Source organism: Montipora foliosa, unplaced genomic scaffold (assembly GCF_036669935.1).
Source record: "Montipora foliosa isolate CH-2021 unplaced genomic scaffold, ASM3666993v2 scaffold_393, whole genome shotgun sequence".
NCBI classification, from domain to species: Eukaryota; Metazoa; Cnidaria; class Anthozoa; order Scleractinia; family Acroporidae; genus Montipora; species Montipora foliosa.
Window position 1 is genome coordinate 14,065 of NW_027179693.1, and position 22,284 is coordinate 36,348.

At 39.6% G+C, this 22,284-nt stretch overlaps 1 protein-coding gene across 1 annotated transcript; it reads right to left on the bottom strand.

Moving 5' to 3' along the window:
• Positions 1–3,056: 3,056 nt before the first annotated feature.
• LOC137987870 (glycosaminoglycan xylosylkinase-like) lies at positions 3,057–21,565 on the bottom strand. The gene is made up of 12 exons (XM_068833958.1): positions 21,436–21,565; positions 19,922–20,017; positions 19,735–19,795; positions 19,256–19,618; positions 18,009–18,315; positions 17,179–17,242; positions 14,954–15,060; positions 12,609–12,804; positions 11,652–11,764; positions 6,603–6,684; positions 5,889–5,948; positions 3,057–3,804 (listed from the first exon to the last, which is right to left on the bottom strand). Exons 4-12 carry the CDS (start codon positions 19,433–19,435, stop codon positions 3,579–3,581), a joined length of 1,335 nt encoding a protein of 444 aa, XP_068690059.1. The 5' UTR covers positions 19,436–19,618; positions 19,735–19,795; positions 19,922–20,017; positions 21,436–21,565; the 3' UTR covers positions 3,057–3,578.
• Positions 21,566–22,284: the final 719 nt, after the last annotated feature.

The following is a 22,284-nucleotide window of genomic DNA, read 5'->3' on the forward strand; positions in this document are numbered from 1 at the left end:
ATCGTAAATATAAAGAAATTTAACTTGAGCTATCATTTTTATGCTGATGACTCACAGCTATACTTGTCTTTCCAACCAACCGTACTGGGTGATAGGGATCTAGCGGTGTTTAACATCGACAGCTGTGTGAATGAAATTAATCATTGGATGATGGTTAATCGCCTTAAATTAAATAAAGACAAGACTGAATTGTTGGTGATCTCCGCTAAACATCTTCCAGGACCACTCCTTCACGAAATTTCAGTTGCTGGTGAAACTATTCACTCCGTGCATAAGGCGAGAAATATCGGCACTATGTTCGATAGCCATTTTTGCTTTCATGATCATGTTACTAACATTTGCAAATCTTCGTTTTATCACCTGCGAAATATCAGCTTTATCAGGAAGTATCTTTCTGCGGCCACTACTGAATTGCTGGTTCATATGTTTGTATCTTCGAAGTTGGATTATTGTAATTCTCTTTTGTATGGCCTACCAGCCTACACTATAAAAAAGCTACAACACGTCCAGAATGCCGCGGCGAGCCTCGTCACACTAACAACAAAGCATGATCACATTACGCCTGTTCTTTTTAATCTTCACTGGCTTCCCGTTAATCAACGTATTATTTTTAAGATTTTGCTTATAACCTACAAGGCACTTAACAATTTGGCACCATCGTACATTTGTGATTTGCTTACATCTTACACTCCATCACGTCAACTACGCTCATCATTCAAGCACCTTCTGGTTTCTCCATCCTATAACTTAAAAACATATGGCGCAAGATCTTTCTCTGTAGCAGCACCATCATTATGGAATGCTTTGCCATGTGAAATTAGAAACGCTCCGTCTGTGTCTTTTTTTAAAAGTAGATTAAAAACTTTCCTTTTTAGAAAAGCTTTTTATAGTTAATGTTAGCTGTTTTAAGTGTTAATTTTAAAGTTTTGTAAGGCGCCTTTGAACAGTAAGATACTGGCGCGTATATTTCTTTTATTATTATTATTATTATTATTATTATTATTATTATTATTATTATAAGGAAAAAAATGCGGGAATGACGTGATCCCTTATTGTTGTTTCTCTCGTGTCGGCTCATGATCAGGGACTGGGTTTCACTTGTCACGTGGTTTTTCCCGTCTTTTTTCCTTATTTGGGGCCCGTGACGTCATCTCTTAAGTCCATATTTTGTTCGTACCTTGACCCTTACTCTTCATTTTCCATCATGGATGTCTGCTAGACGGACCTCTGTCGCTTCGCTCTGTCGTCGTGGCGGGAAAATTGCTTGTAAAACTGTTTCGCTTGGCGCCTTCTTTTTCAGCTCTAAGAAGAACCTTTGTTACTCATGTTCGTGGTATGTGGTGGGCGCAAGAGATAGCACAGCTTAATTTGATGTAGCTACACTGAGAGTACAAGATCCTTTGGTGAGTGAAACGCCTTTGCATTAGAATCGGCACATGTAAACTGCGACGTTTAAAACGGGCCTTAGTCGGAAGCACCAAGATTTGCGACAAAAAAAAGATAAATGGCTTGAGTAAGCAGACAAGCGAAGAAAAATTATTAAACTAAAGTTTTACATGTAATCCAGTATCGATCCAGTAAAGTCGTAACACTTGCGGTGTGCTGTGCGGAACTTACACTGGCTGAAGTGACGCAGTTATCAAGTAGCTTAGCAATGTCAATGCCACTACAAAAAGTGAGAGGCTGTTTCTCTTCCGGGGCACTCCACATTCGCTTATTCGCTGAATATTTTTCTTTAGTAATACGTGATTCGTTGCTCGCGCTCGCCATTTTTCTCAGGCAAATGGGCCATAAGAACAAAAGTGCCTGCGCAAGAGCCGTTCACGGCTTGAGCAAGCCACAGACAACGCTAAGGTAAGCCGCGGCCAAGATAAGCAAAGCCCCAAACCCCTAGGCCAGGATAAGCCGCGGCTTGAGCTAGATGCGGATGGAGTAAGCCGTGAACTTCGATTTTGTACCATTTAAGGACGTTCGCGCCCATTGCTACTGCGCATTTTTTCGCGCATGTCACGCACACGTCATGCATCGCAGACCACGAAGGTAAACACGATGCTACAGGCCCAAACATCTTCCACAAGAATGGAACGTGAAAGCGCGTGGCATCATGGGATAGCTGTGGGCTTCTCGGAAATGTCACGCAATGACGTGACAGTGCGAATATATCATCGCTTTGAGAACTTCGCAGCGATTTTACTCTCTTTAATGCTCGGTGACCCCTATTTTTCTTTCCGTCGATCACTTCCTTTTCTGATTTTGTCCATTTTAACAAAAAAACAAAAAAAATATGTGCGTGAGAAGTTACAAATATTTCTCCTTTTATGTTTTCGTGCGACCGAAATTTTCTTTCTTAGACTAATATGTATCGTTTTTCAAGGTCTATTTCACCTGAGAAAAAGACATCAGCTGCAAAGGTTAATTTAGTTATATTAGTTATGTTGAATTGAGTACGTTTACCTGATTTAAATTTTACAAATGTAGCTTTTTGATTGTTGACAGTTGTAAGCTAAGATCGTGTTAAAATAACGCAATCTTCTAAAGCGCACCTCATGACCTCGAAAACGAGCACGGTGACCCCCCATTTTTTTTGCCTTTTTGGCAAAAGTAGATCATTACCTTTCTGCGTGGCAAGTTTAAAAAAATCTGTACGTGGGAACATTGTGGGCGTGAACGTCCTTAAACGGGGTGTTAAAACTTCAATTTTGTACCGTATTTTGTGCCGCGTAAGCCGCGGCTAATTTTCTCTCGTATCAACGACCCTATTGAGACCGGCTATTTTTTGAGCTTCCCGTCAAGTCGCACTGAATGACGTCACTGACCAGCCAGCCGGGTTACTAAGTTCCGTTCAAAATGGCGGCGCTCTATTTGGTGTTTTCGGCTTCTTTCGAGAATTTAACTAGGCCAGGATTGAGATTGTGGACTCGTACAACAGTTAATAAGTAGTCTCTGTGTGAACTTCAAATTGGTGGGTACAAAAGTTATTCACATGCTAGGGCGGCCTTGTCCTTTAAGGCCGCCCCAAAGGCGCCCCCAATGCACTCAAGGTCATATGACGTAACGTGGGTCATTTTGCTGTTTCAAGTTTAATCTCTATTCTTATACAAACATGTTACGTTGATTCGGTTAAGAACTATGGCCTCAAATGAGGTAAAAAAATAGGCTATTTACTTGTTTAAGTAGCAACAGAGGTCCACATTCGAAAAGACTATTTTTTCCGTGAAAAATACTATGTAACATCCTGTACATTTGATTTCCAGTAATTTGATTTCACCTTTTGCTATCTATCAATATATGTATATTTATTCAAAATAAATACCCAATATAAGCATTCTTTTTTTTTGTACGGCTCTGAAGCTTAGGATCTAGTAGCCCTAATTTACCTTCACGCGGCTTGTAAAATAGTTTGCCCCTGGCCAGATGGGATTCTTAAAAAATTGCTCTCTAAAAAGCCCTATGGGAAGAGTTAAATTATCATCATCATCATCATTGTTATTATTGAAAATAAGGAAGAAGTAGGTCACTGTTACTCTAGTTCCAGTCACCACGACGAATAGACTGAACGCAGGCTAACAATGACTCTGCTATAGTGTTTCATCAGAAATTAAAACAGCAGACTCTCCATACTGTTTAATGCACTTCTCTACTGTGTCAATGGCAATTTTCAGTCTTCGGTCGATCGCTTTGAATTGAAGGTCTGAAAGCACAGGAGCTAATGGATCGTCTTTTGCGCTTTTACGCAACATCTCGCTAAGGGACATCTTTTGGTTCTTTACAGATCGAAAGCGATTCCATGTGGACTGTCGGATTCTGTAAACATATGAACAAAATATTTGTTTGGAGTTTTACATCTCCAACTGGCGTTTAGGGCCCACGTAGTCTAAGGTATTTTCGTTTGAAAAGGCATACTATTTTTATAGCTGTTGCCATGAAACCCGAAATGTTTTCTTTAAGTTCCTTCGAAGTAGCGCATATTATACTATCATACACAAAAAATCTCGTAGTCGCTCGCGGGTTGTTAAATGTATCAATACAGTGTTAGCTCTCTGGAACATCAGGAGATGCCAGAAATTTCATTTAGATGTTCAATTCCAGAGACTTAACCCTTACGCAGGGTTGAGGGGGTTGAGGGGGAGATTACCTATACAGAGTTCATTCGGGGCTTTACAAAACCGCGTTTCAAGTCATTTTACTTTTAGGAGACAAAGGCAAAGGAGAACAGCATTCACCAGGAAAGCAGGGATGGCGCAGCGGTGACAGTACTAGCCTCCCACCAATGTGGCCCGGTTCGATTCCCAGACTTGGCGTCACATGCAAGTTGAGTTAGTTGGTTCCCTCTTTTGCTCTTGGAGCTTTATCTCGGGGTACTCTGGTTTTCCCTTTTCCTCAAGAACCAACGATTTGATATGAGTTAAGGACGGTGCCTACTAATTCAAAGGTATTTTTGCCCCGATTTGTGAATTATGCAGGAAAGGTAGATCTTAACAAGTGTTGTTGAAATCCAAAAGGAAAATTGGGGGTAACCACGCATTTTTCAAAGATAATTCATGAACAATATTTGTAAAAAGCTTTAAGTAATGGTCCGGCTAAGAAGCAGGCAGCCCAGCGGCAAAAGTACTTAGAAGCTGCTGCTCCAATCGAGGCATCTGATTGGCTAATATCGGAAAATGTCGAAAAAAGATGAGAAAAAAATGAAAAAAAAGCCTTTTTTGGATTTCTTCTTCCCCATGCCCTTGATCTCTGTCTCTCGGCCAAATTTGGGCATTGTTCTATGCGCCATTCGCCAATCGGCAAATGGCGCATAGAATCTTGACGATATTTACAAACATAGTTTTTGAAGGCATAATGATTTGTTCTACGAAACAGAATCTAATTTTTTAGACGGCAAGTCGATTACATTTTTCATTGAAATTCAAATTTCGCGCTTTTAGCTGCTTACACCAATGGGAACAGCCGAACTTAATTTGATTAAAAATGTTGACACATTTTAACTAACCGACGCTATTGCCGCGGGCTATTGTTTTTCTGCCTGCTTCTTAGCCGGACCATTACTTAAAATACAAAGCAATGTATGACGTTCTTTCTCAAATTGAAGCTCAATTATTTTTAAAGAATGCATGGTTAGCCCCCAATTTTCTTTTTGGATTTCAACAACACTTGTTAAGATCTACCTTTCCTGCATAGTTTTATCCCTGCATTAGTAAGCCGAGTATCTGGAGATGCGCAGAACGTATGCGCAATAACAATAGTAGGCACCGTCCCTAATTTAACCCGATTTCTGTACATTGTCCCCTAAAAGCACGATAACCCAGGAGGGTCATAGTCCAGTTTTAATTTTTCACAGTCCAGACCTCTGCTGGTATTTTTCACAGGTCACAGGCCACAGGTCACAGGTCATTGTTTTACTAATACAGAAAGTATCCTAAACATGCATAAAAAGTAACCTTAGGCCTAATTAGGCCTAAACAAACGTTTTCAGGCCTAAGGTTAGCTTTTTTGAATGTTTAGGATATACATTCTGTATTGGTAAAACAATGACCTGTGACCTGTAAAAAATACCAGTCGTCCAGAACTATAAAAAATTAAAACCTGACTGTGAAAATTAAAACTGGACTGTGAAAAATTAAAACTAGACTGTGACCCTCCTGGGCCATCGGATTCAAGAATTCATCCGTCTACTATTGGAAAAGGCTTAGTAAAAAGCAATGTTTAAGTTGGCCCGGTTAGCCGGCTTGTAGCGAGTACGACGGCGTAAAAGCAATGAAGCTACAATAGATCTCTACAGATGTACAGGCAATCGCAGTTGAAGTAACTCGAAAACATGCTTGCACTAACAGATCTCAAGGAACATAACTGCCAAAGAACCTATTTGGCAAATGTTCTCAGTCACATACCTGCAGCATTGATATATTGGAACAAGAATAGACATTTCGACGTGATGTGGATTACCAAAACTAGCAAGAAAAGTGAAACAGAAAAAACAGCGTAAAATGACCGAAACCCAAGAGTTTAGATGACAACGTGAAAACACAAAAGCAAATCGGAACTTAAGTTTGCGCATGACCCGAGGCTCCGTCTGGGAAACACTATGTAGGAGAACATGTGCCGTAGGTTAACCAAATAGAAAGAAAAGACATCTTGTTTCAGGGTTCCCCAGAGCTCAAGGTTCTCTCCCTCAGTCACGCGCGCGCAAAAGAGAAGAACTCTGGGGTCGAGATTGATTTTGTATTTACTTAAAGCCATTCCTACCAAACCAGAGATGAAAAACTGCTCACGATAGAACAATCACAAGCACTTACGATAAGCCAAATGAAACTAATTCTATACTGATCTTGTTGTTATCGCGGGCGTAACATTAAATCAGTATTAACTTACCAAACACAACTGAAAAAAAAAAAACTGAACGTTCAGAAATCTGCCCCATTCTACAGCTGGGTAACCTTCCAAAAAACAGAAGCGAGTTACCCCTCTGCCTTTTCTTATGGGTCTGTACAAATACAGGCTCACCTGCAGCCTCAATCCAATTCCTAGGCTAGGTTACTGAGCAAACTAGTATAAAGTGAGTAACTGTAATTTCGGACCGAAGGACAATCCAGGGCGGTGTTTACCTCTTGGCATTGTCAAGATGTAACAGTATTCCTTCATCTCCTTCATCTTTGAAGGTCTCATAGTGATGTCTGTCTGCGTTCCCTGGTGACAAGGAATGTTACTTTTTAATTCATATTTTTCAATTAACAATTATTGACCAAAACCAGAAGCCCATACAATACAATACACACTTAATATTAATTGACCGCTCCCCATAGGGGCTTTTCAGGGCCGGTGAAACACAGTTAACGAAACGTTGGAACAGAACAACAACAACAAAAACTGTTAAGAATCCCAACTGGCTGGAGGCAAACCAGTTGGCTATTTACAAGTGCAGCTAGGAAGTTGAACCAGGGACTACCAGGATCAAATTTAACGAGTGGTCAGAGCGATTCTTGAACCCGGGACCACCAGATCTCAAGCAAGTGCCCTAACCACTGGGCCAAACTGTCTCCATAACCTAGGAGTGTCGATCTCTCTTTGGCCTTGGCCCATCAGTTTACTGTATTTTCTAAATTTAGAATACTGTGGGTCCCACCAAATTATATGAATGAAGGGGTAGTTTCTAAAGAAACTGTGGTGCTGCGTCGGTGGGGAAGTAGTATACAAAAATTTGGTTTTATCAACGGAGTTGATAATGTAAATTGGCCACCGTACAGAGATTCTAAAAGCTGACGTTTCGAGCGTTAGCCCTTCGTCAGAGCGAATCGAGGGATTATGGGTTACGTGTAGTTTTTATAGTAGAGTAGGAGCTACGCTATTGGTGGTAACATGGCAACGTGAAAAATAGGAATATATTAGTTAAATGAAAAGCGTTCGTTAATACCGTGAGGATTAAGGGTGCCGATTTGAAAGATGAATTTTTGTTCCAGATTCTTGCGGCTTTCCGTCGTACCTAGATGTAGGGAAAGGCCGCAGATAGCCATGTGTTTTGTGGAGTGGTTAGGCAGATTGAAATGGCAAAACTTGTCTTTTCATTGTTAACACTAGCAAGATATCGGGACCTAAGCGATCTGTTAAGATCACCGATCGTTTCACATGTACCTCCGCAAATGTCATTTATTGCATAACCTGCACGTTATGCAATAAATTATACATTGGTGAGACAGGTAGACGACTAGGTGACCGATTCCGCGAACACCTTCGCGATGTTGAGAAGAATGACAAGGATGCATCCAAGCCAGTCGCTCGCCATTTCAATCTGCCTAACCACTCCACAAAACACATGGCTATCTGCGGCCTTTCCCTACATCTAGGTACGACGGAAAGCCGCAAGAATCTGGAACAAAAATTCATCTTTCAAATCGGCACCCTTAATCCTCACGGTATTAACGAACGCTTTTCATTTAACTAATATATTCCTATTTTTCACGTTGCCATGTTACCACCAATAGCGTAGCTCCTACTCTACTATAAAAACTACACGTAACCCATAATCCCTCGATTCGCTCTGACGAAGGGCTAACGCTTAAATATACCTGGGAAATTTCGGAAACTTCATTGGCTTTTCTAGATATCAACGTTTCTATTAGAGGCAACGTGCTATGTACTAGTGTGCACTACAAACCTACTGATTCACACAGTTATTTGTTGTATTCATCGTCACATCCATCACATGTCAAGAACTCCATCCCTTATTCTCAATTTCTTAGACTTCGACGTCTATGTAGTGATGACTCCGATTTTTCCAGCAAATCAGAGGAGATGTGCCAGTTCTTCGAAAAACGTGGCTATCCTGTCTCTGTGGTCAAAGCGGGCCATCATCGCGCCCAACAATTTGATCGACAGTCATCGCTACAAACGTCACAAAAAGATAAGAATGACAGAATTCCATTCACCCTCACTTTCCATCCTCATAATCACGCAGTCAAAAGCATCATTCTTAGTAATTTTAAATTACTCCAAAATGATCCCGAGACTGGTAGAATCTTTTCGCAACCTCCACTTATTTCATTCAAACGCGACAAAAACGTAGGCAACTTTTTAGTTAGAAGCGCGCTCAAAACTAACGAGCAACCCGGCACTTTCAAATGCGCGCGCTCACGATGCAAAACTTGTCTTTTCATTGTTAACACTAGCAAGATATCGGGACCTAAGCGATCTGTTAAGATCACCGATCGTTTCACATGTACTTCCGCAAATGTCATTTATTGCATAACCTGCACGTTATGCAATAAATTATACATTGGTGAGACAGGTAGACGACTAGGTGACCGATTCCGCGAACACCTTCGCGATGTTGAGAAGAATGACAAGGATGCATCCAAGCCAGTCGCTCGCCATTTCAATCTGCCTAACCACTCCACAAAACACATGGCTATCTGCGGCCTTTCCCTACATCTAGGTACGACGGAAAGCCGCAAGAATCTGGAACAAAAATTCATCTTTCAAATCGGCACCCTTAATCCTCACGGTATTAACGAACGCTTTTCATTTAACTAATATATTCCTATTTTTCACGTTGCCATGTTACCACCAATAGCGTAGCTCCTACTCTACTATAAAAACTACACGTAACCCATAATCCCTCGATTCGCTCTGACGAAGGGCTAACGCTCGAAACGTCAGCTTTTAGAATCTCTGTACGGTGGCCAATTTACATTATCAACTCCGTTGATACCACCAAATTATAGCCAATCAGATTGGGCCTGATCACCAAAACGCCTCTCATTAGTCTGCAGCAAAGTAGACACAAGGATTGCTCGTGCTCAACACAAAATCATGGACGGTGCAAAGAACACAATACTACCACGATTTTTCCCGCATTAGCCGTCCTAAACGCGGACGGCAACCGGAAGTGAGCTGTTTTCCCTTTTGATTTGTCTTCTCACAACCACATTTACATTGCTTAAGCTCCCTAATAAGGAGTTTCAGCAGGGACAACGTCAACTATAAAAACTTCAAAACATAACTTGTCACAATCGTAAGTATTTTGCGATTATTCCACCTTGTTCACCTTGAACACAATAGGGGCGAACTACCATATAACTGGATTTATAAGACCGGTTGTACAGTGAAGATAAAAAGTGAGCGATTTCCTATTGTATGCTCACGTTGTCGTCAAGACCTGAAATTTGGTGATTTCACGTTGTTGTTTTGTGGACTACAATGTACGGCAAAAAAGGAACTGAAAAGCGTGCCGCACGTGCAGCATGATTCTTTTTCTTTTCTTAACCAATGATATTCTCTCTTTACGACGTTGTCGTTCCTAGAGCCGTCGTCGTTGCTAAAACCCACTTATACCGAAAACTGATGGGAAGCATTTCATTGCAGATCGAGGCTTCTTGGCTATGAACTTCCAACGAAGCCAAGCATGATATGAAAGCCGGATTCGAACCCATTTTATGTCACAATTAACTTTTTTACAGTGACTGCAAAAATTCTCGTGCGCTCATTGGCTAATTTTTATTGTCAGTAAGCGGACAGACAAATTAATTTATAATTTATGCGATATTGCTCGCGTCAGATTGAAGTTTCTCGCATTTTTGTCTCGCTTTCTTCTCGTGCTTTGACTTAATTTTGACCCCTCTGCCTTTTTGTTATTGTAAAAAACAAATTGATGTCAGTTTGTTAAATAACTTTCAAATACACTCTACTCTGACAAAAGTCGATGTTGGAAATATCTGAAAACAATCAGGCCTTGCGTACCCAAAAATCCTAAGATTATAAGAAGTTCTATTAATACTGTCAAACAGTACTAGTTGCAAATAAATTGAATGATTTCTTGACATCGGTCCTTGTAGAAGATTTAACTTTGTGCTCTCACAAGTATCCTTTATTTGCAGATCTATCTCGGAACATTTCTTTTTCACCACGAGGGATTGTTCTCAAGTAAGAGACGTTATTAATTCAGTACCCAACAACTAAGCCTCAGGCGTTGTTTGAGAGAGTTTGGCGATCATTGTTTCCTCTACCACTTCCATCATCAAGACTTCGCATGTTATCAGCCTTTTCCCAGATCCTTAGAAATTTGATTGAGCGGTGTGCCCATTTCTCAAATGGTTACTGCCCATATTCTCGAAGGTAAGAGGGAGAGTGGTATTAAACCAGCTGACTCTATATCTAACAACTACCCAAAGAATTTGATTAGAAGAAAATTACTGCAGCTGTTTACCTGGGTATGAACAAAACACTTAATAACATCACCCGAATAATCCTACAAAAAAATTAGTCTGCCAGTGCTTCTGCTCTTCCGTGATTCGAAAGTTACTCGCAAATACATTAAGTAGTCCGCATTAACTGAAACCGGTCGGATGCTCTACAAGAACTCCTAGGGAGACACGTCGCTTGTCAGGGGACTGCACAATATTATGGGTCCCATTTCCGATTTGCGGCGCCGCGTCCAAGTCATTTCTCTCTACATCTTGAAGATGTTCGCGGAAACGATGAGGTATTTTTCTCTCTGTTGAGCCTGGGTTTTACTAGCGACGCCAGCACAAGCGCAAGAATAAGAGCTTATTTCACCGTGAAAACGGGGTTGACAAGGATAAGAAATTTTCCTTTTCCGTGTGCTTGCAATTATGCTTGCGTTCGTATGCGTCGTGTGAAAACGAAACGCAGCATAAGCTCAAGGGAATTTGCTACCTCTGGTCAATCAAAACACTCGTTGCAGATTCCCCTTGTATGAGCATTTGAACAAAATGGCGGATGCTGTGGTTGATTTTTATGCTTATGTCGACGTTCTTTTTTACACGTATAAGCTACTTATGCTTACGCTTGCGTCGTGAGTGAAAACTACGCTTTACTCGGCGCCTACAATGCCAATATTTAACAATTATTCACCGAAGGCGAAGTGATTATCGGTGATAATCACTGAGCCTGAAGCGAATAATTGTTTTAGTATAAATACACAGGTGATTATTTCAAAAAAGAGAAAAAAAAAAAAACATGCCAACGCGAAATGATCTTCACTTACAGTGGCAAAACGACTACTGGCAGCCATTTTGTCCGTCGAGGTGATTATCGGCTTAATCCAAGATAGCGAGCCAATGAGAGCGCACCATTTTGTATAATCACCTGTGTATTTATACTAAATAGATATATGCTCGTACATTTAGGAAAAAACTGACCTATCAAGAAGTCAAACATTGCTGTGTCCATGATGTCGAGCAGCCGAGGACCAGAATCATAAGGCGTTGTTTTAAGGACTTTTTTCTTGCAGTAATTGTTATCAATCTCCCACCTGAATAAATTCATCGAATATAAACAAAAAGAAGTCGATGTTGGCACTTTGAGGATTTAACACCTATTTCAAATGCTATAAAGATTCCAGATACCATGCATATTGTGACAATGAGCTACCTTAATAGGTAGAAATACCAATATCTATCGCTTACTACAGTGGTTGTAAAAAACAAAAGAACGTGAATTGGTTTTCGCTTGTTATCGTTTTAAAATTGTCTGGGCGATGCCACTTGGAATGGATTTTATGATTTGTTCCGATTTCCTATAGTATAATCCTGCCGATTAGCTATACGGAACTACCATTTGATGTATGTACACGTCCGTCTTCTTATTCTTCTACATTCTTCAGCGCAGAACAACGAAGGCGACTTCAACGCTTTAGAAAATGAAAAATGGCAGCGCCCAGGAAGATACAAACAGACAAAATAGCTTAGTGTTTCTTAAATATAAACTTCGCTTTTTTCCAAGCCCCCCTCCACTCCATTCCCCCCCCCCCCCCCCCCCCGCGCGCCTGCCTTAAAAAAAAAATTAAAGGAAAAAATACATTTATAACAATCTTTTTCTATCAATTTCAAACTAATCTGGGAGTGCACTTCAGTTTTTGTTAGATGGCGACTTATACGAAAAATTGGCATTGGAATTGTGGCAGTTCTTTGTGTACGAATAACTAAAGCACTAAAGGAATAACGTATTACACTAAATGCAGATGTTTTGGTTGAAAAGCTTGTATTTAGTTTCTGTTGGTTGCCCGTTTGGTTGTTTTTCACACAGAGCTACTCCAGAAAGCTGTTGTTTAGCAAGAAGAAAAGCTGGCTTTTATAGCTCTGACAAGTAACACTCACATTGCCATTATACCATCCCGGTATGTTCTCTGCCAGGGATGTCGCCAATTTCTCAAATGCCATCCCGGCGGAAGCCACAGAGTCACCGAACCTTCCATGATTGTACCATTTGCGCATGCGGCTTCTGCTTTCTTACAGTAGTAGCAAACGCCATAGAAACACGTATTACCACCCGCATATGGAATTAACGGGCTTACTACGGTGAATAGGACAATCACATGACTTTTGGAGGGCATATAGTTTACTTTTGGCCCGAGTAGCATCCTCCGCTTCGGCGCAAATGTTGCTACGATAGACACAAATAAACTATGTGCCCAACAAAAGTGATGTGATTATCATTACAACTAAATGTAGTATCAATACAAAAGGCCAAATCGTACAAATTCATTTAATAAGAAAAAAAATGTTTAACAGAGATGTAGCATGAAACTATGGTATGGAAAGTCTTTGCTACAATAAGATCAGCTAAACAAGAGCAAAAATTGAGAGGAAAAAGAGCAAAAAATATCATCTATAAAAATTCGCGCCAACTCTAGCATTGAAACGGTATCCTAAGGATCTCATTGGCCGAGAGAAATTGTTTGACATCTATGCAGCCAATCAGAATCAGGGCTGCAAATACATTTTCAACTTGGGCATCTCTCAGAGGGAAGTCTGACATTTGGCCGCGCGTATTGATAAGAGTTTAGTTATTTTTAACGCGCTTTAAGGTGTCTTCGAGCTTTGGAGTGCCTAGTGACTAGGAGAGCACGGCAAAGGGCAGGCAAAAATTCTTGCATCAAAATACTGCTCGTGTGCAACAAACAAGAAACAAAAACTGAGAGCAGCAACAAGAGGGACACCGTGCCCACAGACATGCGCGTAGATGTTGAAATTAATGGCACAAAATTGGCATTGTCAGACAAGACGGTCAGGCATTGTTATCAAGGTATATATCTAGGAGGTGATAAATTTAAAAGGTTTCGTAACTTGTTTGAGAGCCACTCGAGCAATCTCTTTTAATCTCAGTTTTTCAGCTTTCGTTTTACAAGTCGCTTTACATGTATTTCCCGATGTGTCAGGAATGAAAAACAAACAAACAAACAGACAAAAAAAAAAGCCTACTCCCGTTAACGTGTTTTCTAATTTTTAAGATTAGGTAGTTGAGAGAACGACACCTGAAAATATAACCAAATTCCAATCATATCATTATGATTTCGCGATTATTGCCACTCGTTTTTAAAGAAATTTACAGACGTTCTATTAATGAGCTGATAAGAACTGTACCAAAGTTGCGAGAGAACAGCGTTTACCCAACACTTCAAATTTTCTAACTTCATTAGCAAAGAATATTGTCTTAAATTTTACAAGCGGGTACTGTACAAAGCGTGTCCAATCGGCTAGATTCAAGTAAATTCTACATTCCTAGAAAAAAAATCAAGGGACTTCAACGGGATATCTAGTGCTATACTGAAGTATTAGTGGATGGTACATGAGCTAGAGTAGCGCCCGAAAGTATTTACCCAATTCGCAGACCAATTCGGTGTTCTCTCCTCGGCAAGGACGAAGTTTTACCTAGGTTTGCCGCAGCAAGCAATGCCGCACTAAATGGTAAGACCCAAAGACGAGGTTCCACAGCATCCCGATGTCCCAATAAGTAAATACTCAGTTTCGGGCGGTACTATATCTAGCCAAAGTAGTGCTTGAGTGTTCCAGGGAGCCAGAACCATACGTTCTAGTGAAATTAAGTAAGTGGTTAATGAAGTGTGGGATGTGGAGAAAATAAAGAAAATGAATCATTCAGTTTAATAATACATGGTGGGCAAACAAAAGAAATGTTTTATTAATCAATGTCTGATACAGATTTCTCTTCATTTACATAGACGTTTCTTTCGATTTTCCCTGTTAAAATTTCCTGTCAACTTTATTGTCAATTTTCACTCGTGAACTTGTGCGGTCTGGAATCCTTATGAGATATATGGCGAGATTGCTGTCATCATTTTTTTAGCGAACGGGACTTTGGGCGTGATGCCAAACGAAGTTTGCAAAGCAGAAAGGTCTTTGATGAGTCCCTCGGTCGGGATGAAACGAGCTTCATAAGACTAACCACGAACAATGTGTTTTCAAAAGTAACTGTCATGTCTTGAATCACCAAAAAGGCCCACATGTAGTGTACATTAACATATAAATGCTGACGTTTAGCATCAGCGTCAGATCTGTATCGCATCTACAAACTCTTGGCTTCACCTCGAGTTTGTAAATGTGATACAGATCTGCCCCTCATATTGTATATATTACTTACAGGTTTTTAGTAAGAGTGAGGAGGAATTGTGTTGTGTGCTTGTATATCTCTGTGCCATTCTCACCTTCTTTGAAGAATGTATCCATAAGTCGTTTTTCTCCAATCGGTTCCACTTCTTCTAAATTGACTTTCCTTCCAACTACTGGTGGAGCTCTGTAAAAACCCAATATCCTGATAGCAGGATTACAAAACTCAGTACTATCAATGTCGCAATCTTGCCAATGAGTCCTCTTGCTAACTCTCAAGGCCGAGTTTCTAGAAGCACGGTAAGCGCTAGCCATTGTTTAAATATTAGGAGTATCAAGATCTTAAGGTCGTGATGGTGCCAGTTCGCTGGGATCCTAAGTGATTTCGCCAAAACGTTCTGTTTGGGTAAGGGTTATTTATTTGGTCTAAGAATAGATTCTAGGGTTAGGTTAAGTTAAGTTGTAAAAAATCGCGATGAACCGTCTTAAATTTTCCTTATTGATTTCAGTTATGAGAACTTATTGACTCATAAAGGAAGTTGACATCCTCCACTTGATTATTTTCTTAGTATACTCTCTCTATCATCTAATTTTCTGTATCATGTCAATTGAATCCCTTCTTGAGAACTTTTTCGGTAAAAAGGGACCCCTTTACACAAAGAGCCTATCCGCACTAGCTGACAAAATGTCAATTGTCTGTGACAAAATCCGGGGAAAAATGTTGTCGTTTCAATTTCTGGCTCTTCTGCGATATCCGCATTCAAAAGGTTAAAGCCCTCAAATTCTTTCAACACTCGAAGACTGGAGTTCAGTTGCTCATAGGTATCACCCCTGTAGTTGGCGATTGCTGTTGGATTTAAATTCCATGCATTGGGATTCAACTTTCCGTTTTTTTGCGGCGGGTCTAAAAAAAAACAGGTCCCATTCCACAGGTCATTCGTTGCAGGTCATTGTTTTACCTTTTGGAAAGTAACCCAAAACCTTTACAACAATGACCTGCAACGAGTGACCTGTGGAATGTGACCTAAGTTTTAAACCCGCCGGTTCTTTTGTATCAACGAGCAACACGAGACACGACTGAGGTGGTAAATTATTGAAACCGGAGATAAGCGCCGGCCTGATGAGCCTTCTGGCTCGTAAGCGGAGACCTTTTTTTTTTTAATAGCTTTTATAACAAATGACTGACGAGTTTAATGCAATGACCGCACTAGTAAAACGTTGGTGATGGCAGAAAATTTTGCGGTTTAGTTTATGTCTTTTGCACTTTACACATTTTTTTACTGCACAAATACATTACCCGTAAGTGAAGAGTGCTTCGTTTGTTGCCTAGTTTTGCCGTTTAGAAAAAGGAATAATTTTACACAGTCAAGTTAAAATATATCATTGTATTGTATTTACAGATTGTCAACGCACATTATTTCAGCCTTAGGTTTATTCTTAAAATATTCTTAAAATTTCTCAAATTTCGGCCTTGATATTCTTGTAAAATATTTCTTTAAAAAAAGAGTGTATGACTTTTTGCCTCACATATTATTTAATTTTGAGTGGTATGATCAATGACTTCAAAAAGCTAAAACTCACAGGGAATTTGTCCGATTGCCCCCAAATTTTAGTTGACGGTGGCTCGGTTAACATATAAACCGCAAAAACGATTTTTGTACGAACACTTCACATTTTTTTAATACCATTTCGAAAACGTTCTATAACTTTTCACGGTAACTGAGTATGGCAAAACGCAGACACGATGTTTTAGCGCTTTGGGTCGGGAAACGGAGGAACAAAATAAAATAGTGAAAAGCAAAATTTGCTTCATTTAATTTCAAAATTCTTGATAGGGTTTGATAGCCAGCTCTATAAGCTTTAATTTGATATGGGGGTTTAGGTATCTACAGTTTAAACCGGACGCGCTGCATCGCTCGGACGCGAGACACCAGAGACACCCCTGAAGGTATACGGTAACCTTAAAAAAAAAGCCACTCATGCATGCTCTTGCCATCCTCTGTAGCATCGAAGGGGCACCAACACGGCTTCTCCACACTAAACTAATTAATTTCGAGTGGTATGATCAATGATTTTATTTTTAATTGCGTGAGCTTAGTAAATAAACCCCTTCTGACGACTGGCATGTCGGCTCATGTCAAACGATGAGAGATTGTCCGAAAAACGAATATATGGCCGAGAAGCAAAGCTGAAAAGGCAAATATGAAATTTCGAGGAGAGGACCTTATCAGTCGACATACAAGCAAGCCGGAAATGGGATTAATCACTCTGTTGGTGCAATAGCTGCAGTGTGGGTTCAACCAACAATGCAAAGGTTTCTTACTGTTTATAGCTATATGCTTGTTTCACAAATTTGACCAATGCAGGAAGAGGGACACCATTCTCTCCTGCAAAACAACATAATGTTATTCAAGAATGCCAGACAATGCCTACACAAAAGGAGGAACACTGGCTCAGTGATCGTGGCCCGGGAGGGCGCGGGGATCCCATATAAAAAGGGGAGGGATGATTGTCAAAACTTTTAAATTAAACCCCTAAAGGAGACCAATTTGGGCGTGGCCCAGGCTTTTTTGGACCCCTAAAAGAGACCATATTAAAACACAGAGAAACAAAAAATACTGTGAATTTAAATAATGGCAAAAGTGTAAATATACGCTTTTATATTTCTTCGCGCGCAACCCTAAAGGAGACCTTCACAGGTACATATGATTGCATTTTGTCCAGAACACCCAAAGTGAGACCAAAATCCAAAATTTACACCCCTATTAAAGCGAGACGACAAGCATCCCTCCCCTTTTTATATGAGAGTCAGCCGCCTCCCTCTCCCCCCCCCCCCCCCTCCTCCTGGGATTGTGCTATATGGCTTCAAATGCCACTCTAACCACTCACTAAAGAATTATTGTCTTGACTGGTTCCAAGGGTTTGGGTGTCGCAGCCCTCGTTCAGACAGAGATTTACTCTGATCAACATGGGTCCCCTTATATTTAAGTTTCTATTTATTTATCAACTCAATCTACATAATTATTAAATTATCGATAATGCAAATGTAGTGACTCAGAATAATGTCAATCACTTTGCTGGTTTTCTCAAACTAAACGAGGCTAAATGTTTTTGTATCATTTTGCACAATGACTATACAACCACATACTGTACCTCTTGCCACTAGCTCCATCAGGGATGTACTGTGCAGTTCTGACACAGATGGATGAATGCTGCTACTTTCATGCTTCACTCCATGATGCTGCTTAGTCCCTCTGCCTCCAGCTATAATTTCCACCCCCGCGAAAAAAAGTTCAGCGCATACATCCATTGCTGTATCCTCTGCATCTGATGCAGGGGCTTCACAGTGCAGCGTGCGTCTGTGGGTTTCGCTAAGTGCCTCCAGTATTGCTAAAAATTTGGCTGCAGTACCTCGCAGATCATTTAAGAAGCATTCAGTGGGTGTCCTGGGCCAAGCATGCTGAAAATAACATTTTAAAGGCATCAATGTAGCTTTGCCATTGGCATAGAATTACACTGTATACTATACCAATGGCAAAGTTACATTGATGCCACATACTCCACCAAACACATCTACAGGTTTCAGCCCATGGATAAATTCAATGCTGTAGCTACTTTTCTGACATTAAAGTGAACAAAAATGTACAAACTTGGTATAACATGCAACACACAGGGTTCGTACACTTTTTCAGACCAAAAACTCAAGGACTTTTCAAGAACTTTCAAGGGCCAAATTTTTAAATTTCAAGAACCTCCTTTTTTATTTACATCAAAGAATTTACCCATGGAAATAGTCTGACAGTACAATTCTTGCTCATTTTCCATAACATACATCCATGAAAATAATGCAAAGGCACTGGTAACCATTGTCGACCCCACAGCTCATTGTGTTTGTACAACATGACTTTGATAACACAGGTTAAAGAATACGCAAGACTGAAGTCCAGTCACTCAAGTGACTGATCATTTTTACTGATGTTTTCAAAGATTAAAAATGAGGGTCAGAAAAAATTCAAGGACTTTCAAGGACCAGGAATGAAGAGCAGAGATTTTCAAGGACTTTAAAGGCCTTGAAACCGTACTCTCAAAATTCAAGGGTTTTCAACTGAGGCTTTTCAAGACGCGTACAAACCCTGAACACAATCACACAGTCAAGACTGTAAAAATCTACCTGAAGACTGGAGTTTCTCAAAATAATTATTCCTGTTAGTACCTCAAAATGACTACTCTCAAGGCCAATAGCTTCTGTATGTAAAGGCTTTTGAGTGTGGTGAGGGAATTTCCTCCTCACCCCAAGGGATTGCATGCGTGCCAGGCCCTCCAGTCCACATCACCTTGCAGACTGATATGGACAAATGGGAAATAAATTATGGAAAACTTTCTCAGAATCCTATACTTACATGAGCAAAATCCTTGAGGTTGGGTTTTGTCTTTGGTCTCAGGAGCTCCTTAGGTCTCTTACGAGTCTCAAAAACCACTCTCTTGAAAATCAATGCTTGCAACCTGGTCTTTGACAGGCAAAATGCTACATCAGTGGCTGCTGTCTCCTCAGATGTGCTCATCTTTTCAATTTCACTCATCTCATTCACCTAAGTTGACAGTCCTCTGTTGGCAAATGCTTCAGCACGTACGGGAACCTTGAGGTCAAAATAACACTGACACACAGCAGTGTAAAGCGTAGCACGCCATCTCAAGTAGTTGACAGTGAGAAGAAGGACAGATGATTCCAAACACATGCAGGCGCCAAGCAAAAAATCTAATGCCTGTTTGCAATTAAGCAAAAAATTAATTAAACGATTATTTGTGTAGCCATCCACGGTCATGCACCAATTTACATCTGTCATCTTATTAGCATTAAGGAACAACAACAATAAATCACCTTAATACTGTGTCCACAAGCCATTAAGTGACGGCAGATTGAGTAGATATATGCACAGTGCCTAAATATAAAGAAAATAAAACATCACTGTTAAAAATGATGGATAAATAAAGAAAAGAACCAAATATAAGTGACAAAGCCCACTGTAATGAAAATAATCTTATAATATAATAATGACGTGACTTACCGTTAAACACCAGCCAGCATAACTCCTCCTTGTGCAAACCAGCTTGAGTTGCCAAACGAAGAACTTTTAAAACAACCTCACAATGAGACACTCCATCTGGATTCAAAGAAAAATGAGGATAAAAATTATGGCACTGTCTTCCTTTAGCATGAAACAACAGAGAGCACTAATGCCTTCCACCAATGTGACCAATATACGTTACATGACATTGTACATGTAGCTTCACATCCTGGATGATACAACAAGGGTGTGTTATTTCTTAATCCTTAAAACTCATCCTTTTTTTTCTATAGGTTCTCCTCCCTTACCAAGCTTTAACTGTGCTTAAAGGTATCACATGGACAGCATAGTGGCTATACAGTATTAGAGCGATCTAATTAAAGACTGCATGACTTGTACAATGTATATATTGCAGTTAATTTTTGTTTTCAGTTAATTTGTATATTTTTCAACTAGTCAGTTGTTTTAACTAGGTGACTTTAATTTCAACTAGTTTAGTTTTTTTCTAACTAGGTGATTTTATTTTTAACTAGGTAATATTTTTTTAACTTCAATTTTGGTAATTTTCTTTTTTAACTATAGGTAAATTTTTTCAATACCTGGGTAAAATTTTTCTCTCTGATGCTATTAAAGGGCTACAAATTTTAGTGATTAGAGTCAAATGCTCAGCTGAGTGATTTGGGTTTAATACTGAGCACTAATTTAGAATGATTAGCTTTCATGTAAGGTTAGGGACACCACCCACATTTTGGGAACAAGGGTTAAGCTTTCAATTTTTATATTAAGTGATTAGAGTTATGCACTCTGTCTTATTTGAAACAGTTTACTAGCATTCCAGGAGGTGTAAGACAACTGCAGACTGTCTACAAATATTGCTGATAAACAGTATTTAAGTCTAAGCAACCATTTTAAAATAGTTACATGTAGCTTTTAATAACTGAGTTAGGATTAGTCTGCAGTCAGTCTGCAAGTGTAAGACACTGCATTCCAGGTAAGGGATATTGGCATGTACAGTAGTGATTGGAGTAATCAATTATTTGAAGTGTTTAGTCTAAAACAACTGTTGTCTTGGTCATTGGGTTAAGGTTATTGGAAGTAAAGCATTCTTTCAATTGTAGGATAAAGGGGTTAGATTGTTAAGAAGCTGTGGTGCTGTGTTGGCAGGAAAGTGAAGTAAAGAAAAGGGTTTACCAAGTGACTTGATATGGTAAATTGACCAGTGTGTTACGGGCACACTTCAATTTAATATTATAACACTGTTTCTGCAACGACAGCATTACAAGTTGCATATTAATTAATATAAAAATTAAAATAATAGTGATAAGAGACCTAAGGAATGTTCTTCTCTGTATGTTTCCAGCATGCAAACCTCATGTTATCCAGAGTATGACTTGTAACAATTTACAAGGCTTATCGTGGATGTTGTTTAATGAAATATGAAACGTCACTTGACTTCAGATGCATAAAGTCCTTCATTTCAATATAAATCAATTACATCACTGTTTCCAAGGTACCTTAAATCTCTGCTTGATAACACTTTCAGGAATTTGTTCATTGAGTTGCCTAACCACCGACAAAACTTCCTTTTCATTCAACCTTCCTTTGCCATATATATCAGCCAAGATAAATTGTTCCTTAAGCCATATGGAATAAGTCAAGGTACACAAACCTCTCAGGAGAAAATTATTACAAAGGGTATTTGAAACAACAAGGCAGTGAAATAGAGTGAAAATGCAATAGCCATTTTTATTAAAAGTTTTTACCTCAGATATTTGGTTTCTCAATTTCTGATTGGCTCACTCAGTCTTGTCATTTACACATATTTCTTTATTTATTTTACTTATTATCAGTATGGCTTGTGGTGTTGCCATAATTATGTAATATAATTTAGTATAATTATATAGGTGACTATTAAAAATTCTCTACGCTGATTGTTTGCTTTTGAGGTGATTATTAACTACTTAATAACCAAGAGTGAGGTCGTTACAGGAAAATCTCAAACTAAGGCCTTGTCATATTGACCAAGTGATAGCAAGGTCAATACAGCTAGGCTGATCAAGGTTTGAAATTTTCCCGTAAGGACTGAACGGTCGAGGTTATTAAGTTGTTTACTCTACATGTATGGCTAACAAAATGGTTCTAAAGAGGAAAAAAAAAACCTTAGTACAAGCTTCACATCTGGTATGTGCCCACTTATCTATTCATTCATTGTTTTACACCCAGGTCAAGTCAGTGAACTACTAAACCATACTCCGTCAAGAAAATATGTTTAATAATAATAAAGTATTCTCAATTGTCTCATGATGTGGTCACTTGTGATGTAGATCACGACGTTTCGACTGCATACTGCTAGTCTTCATCAG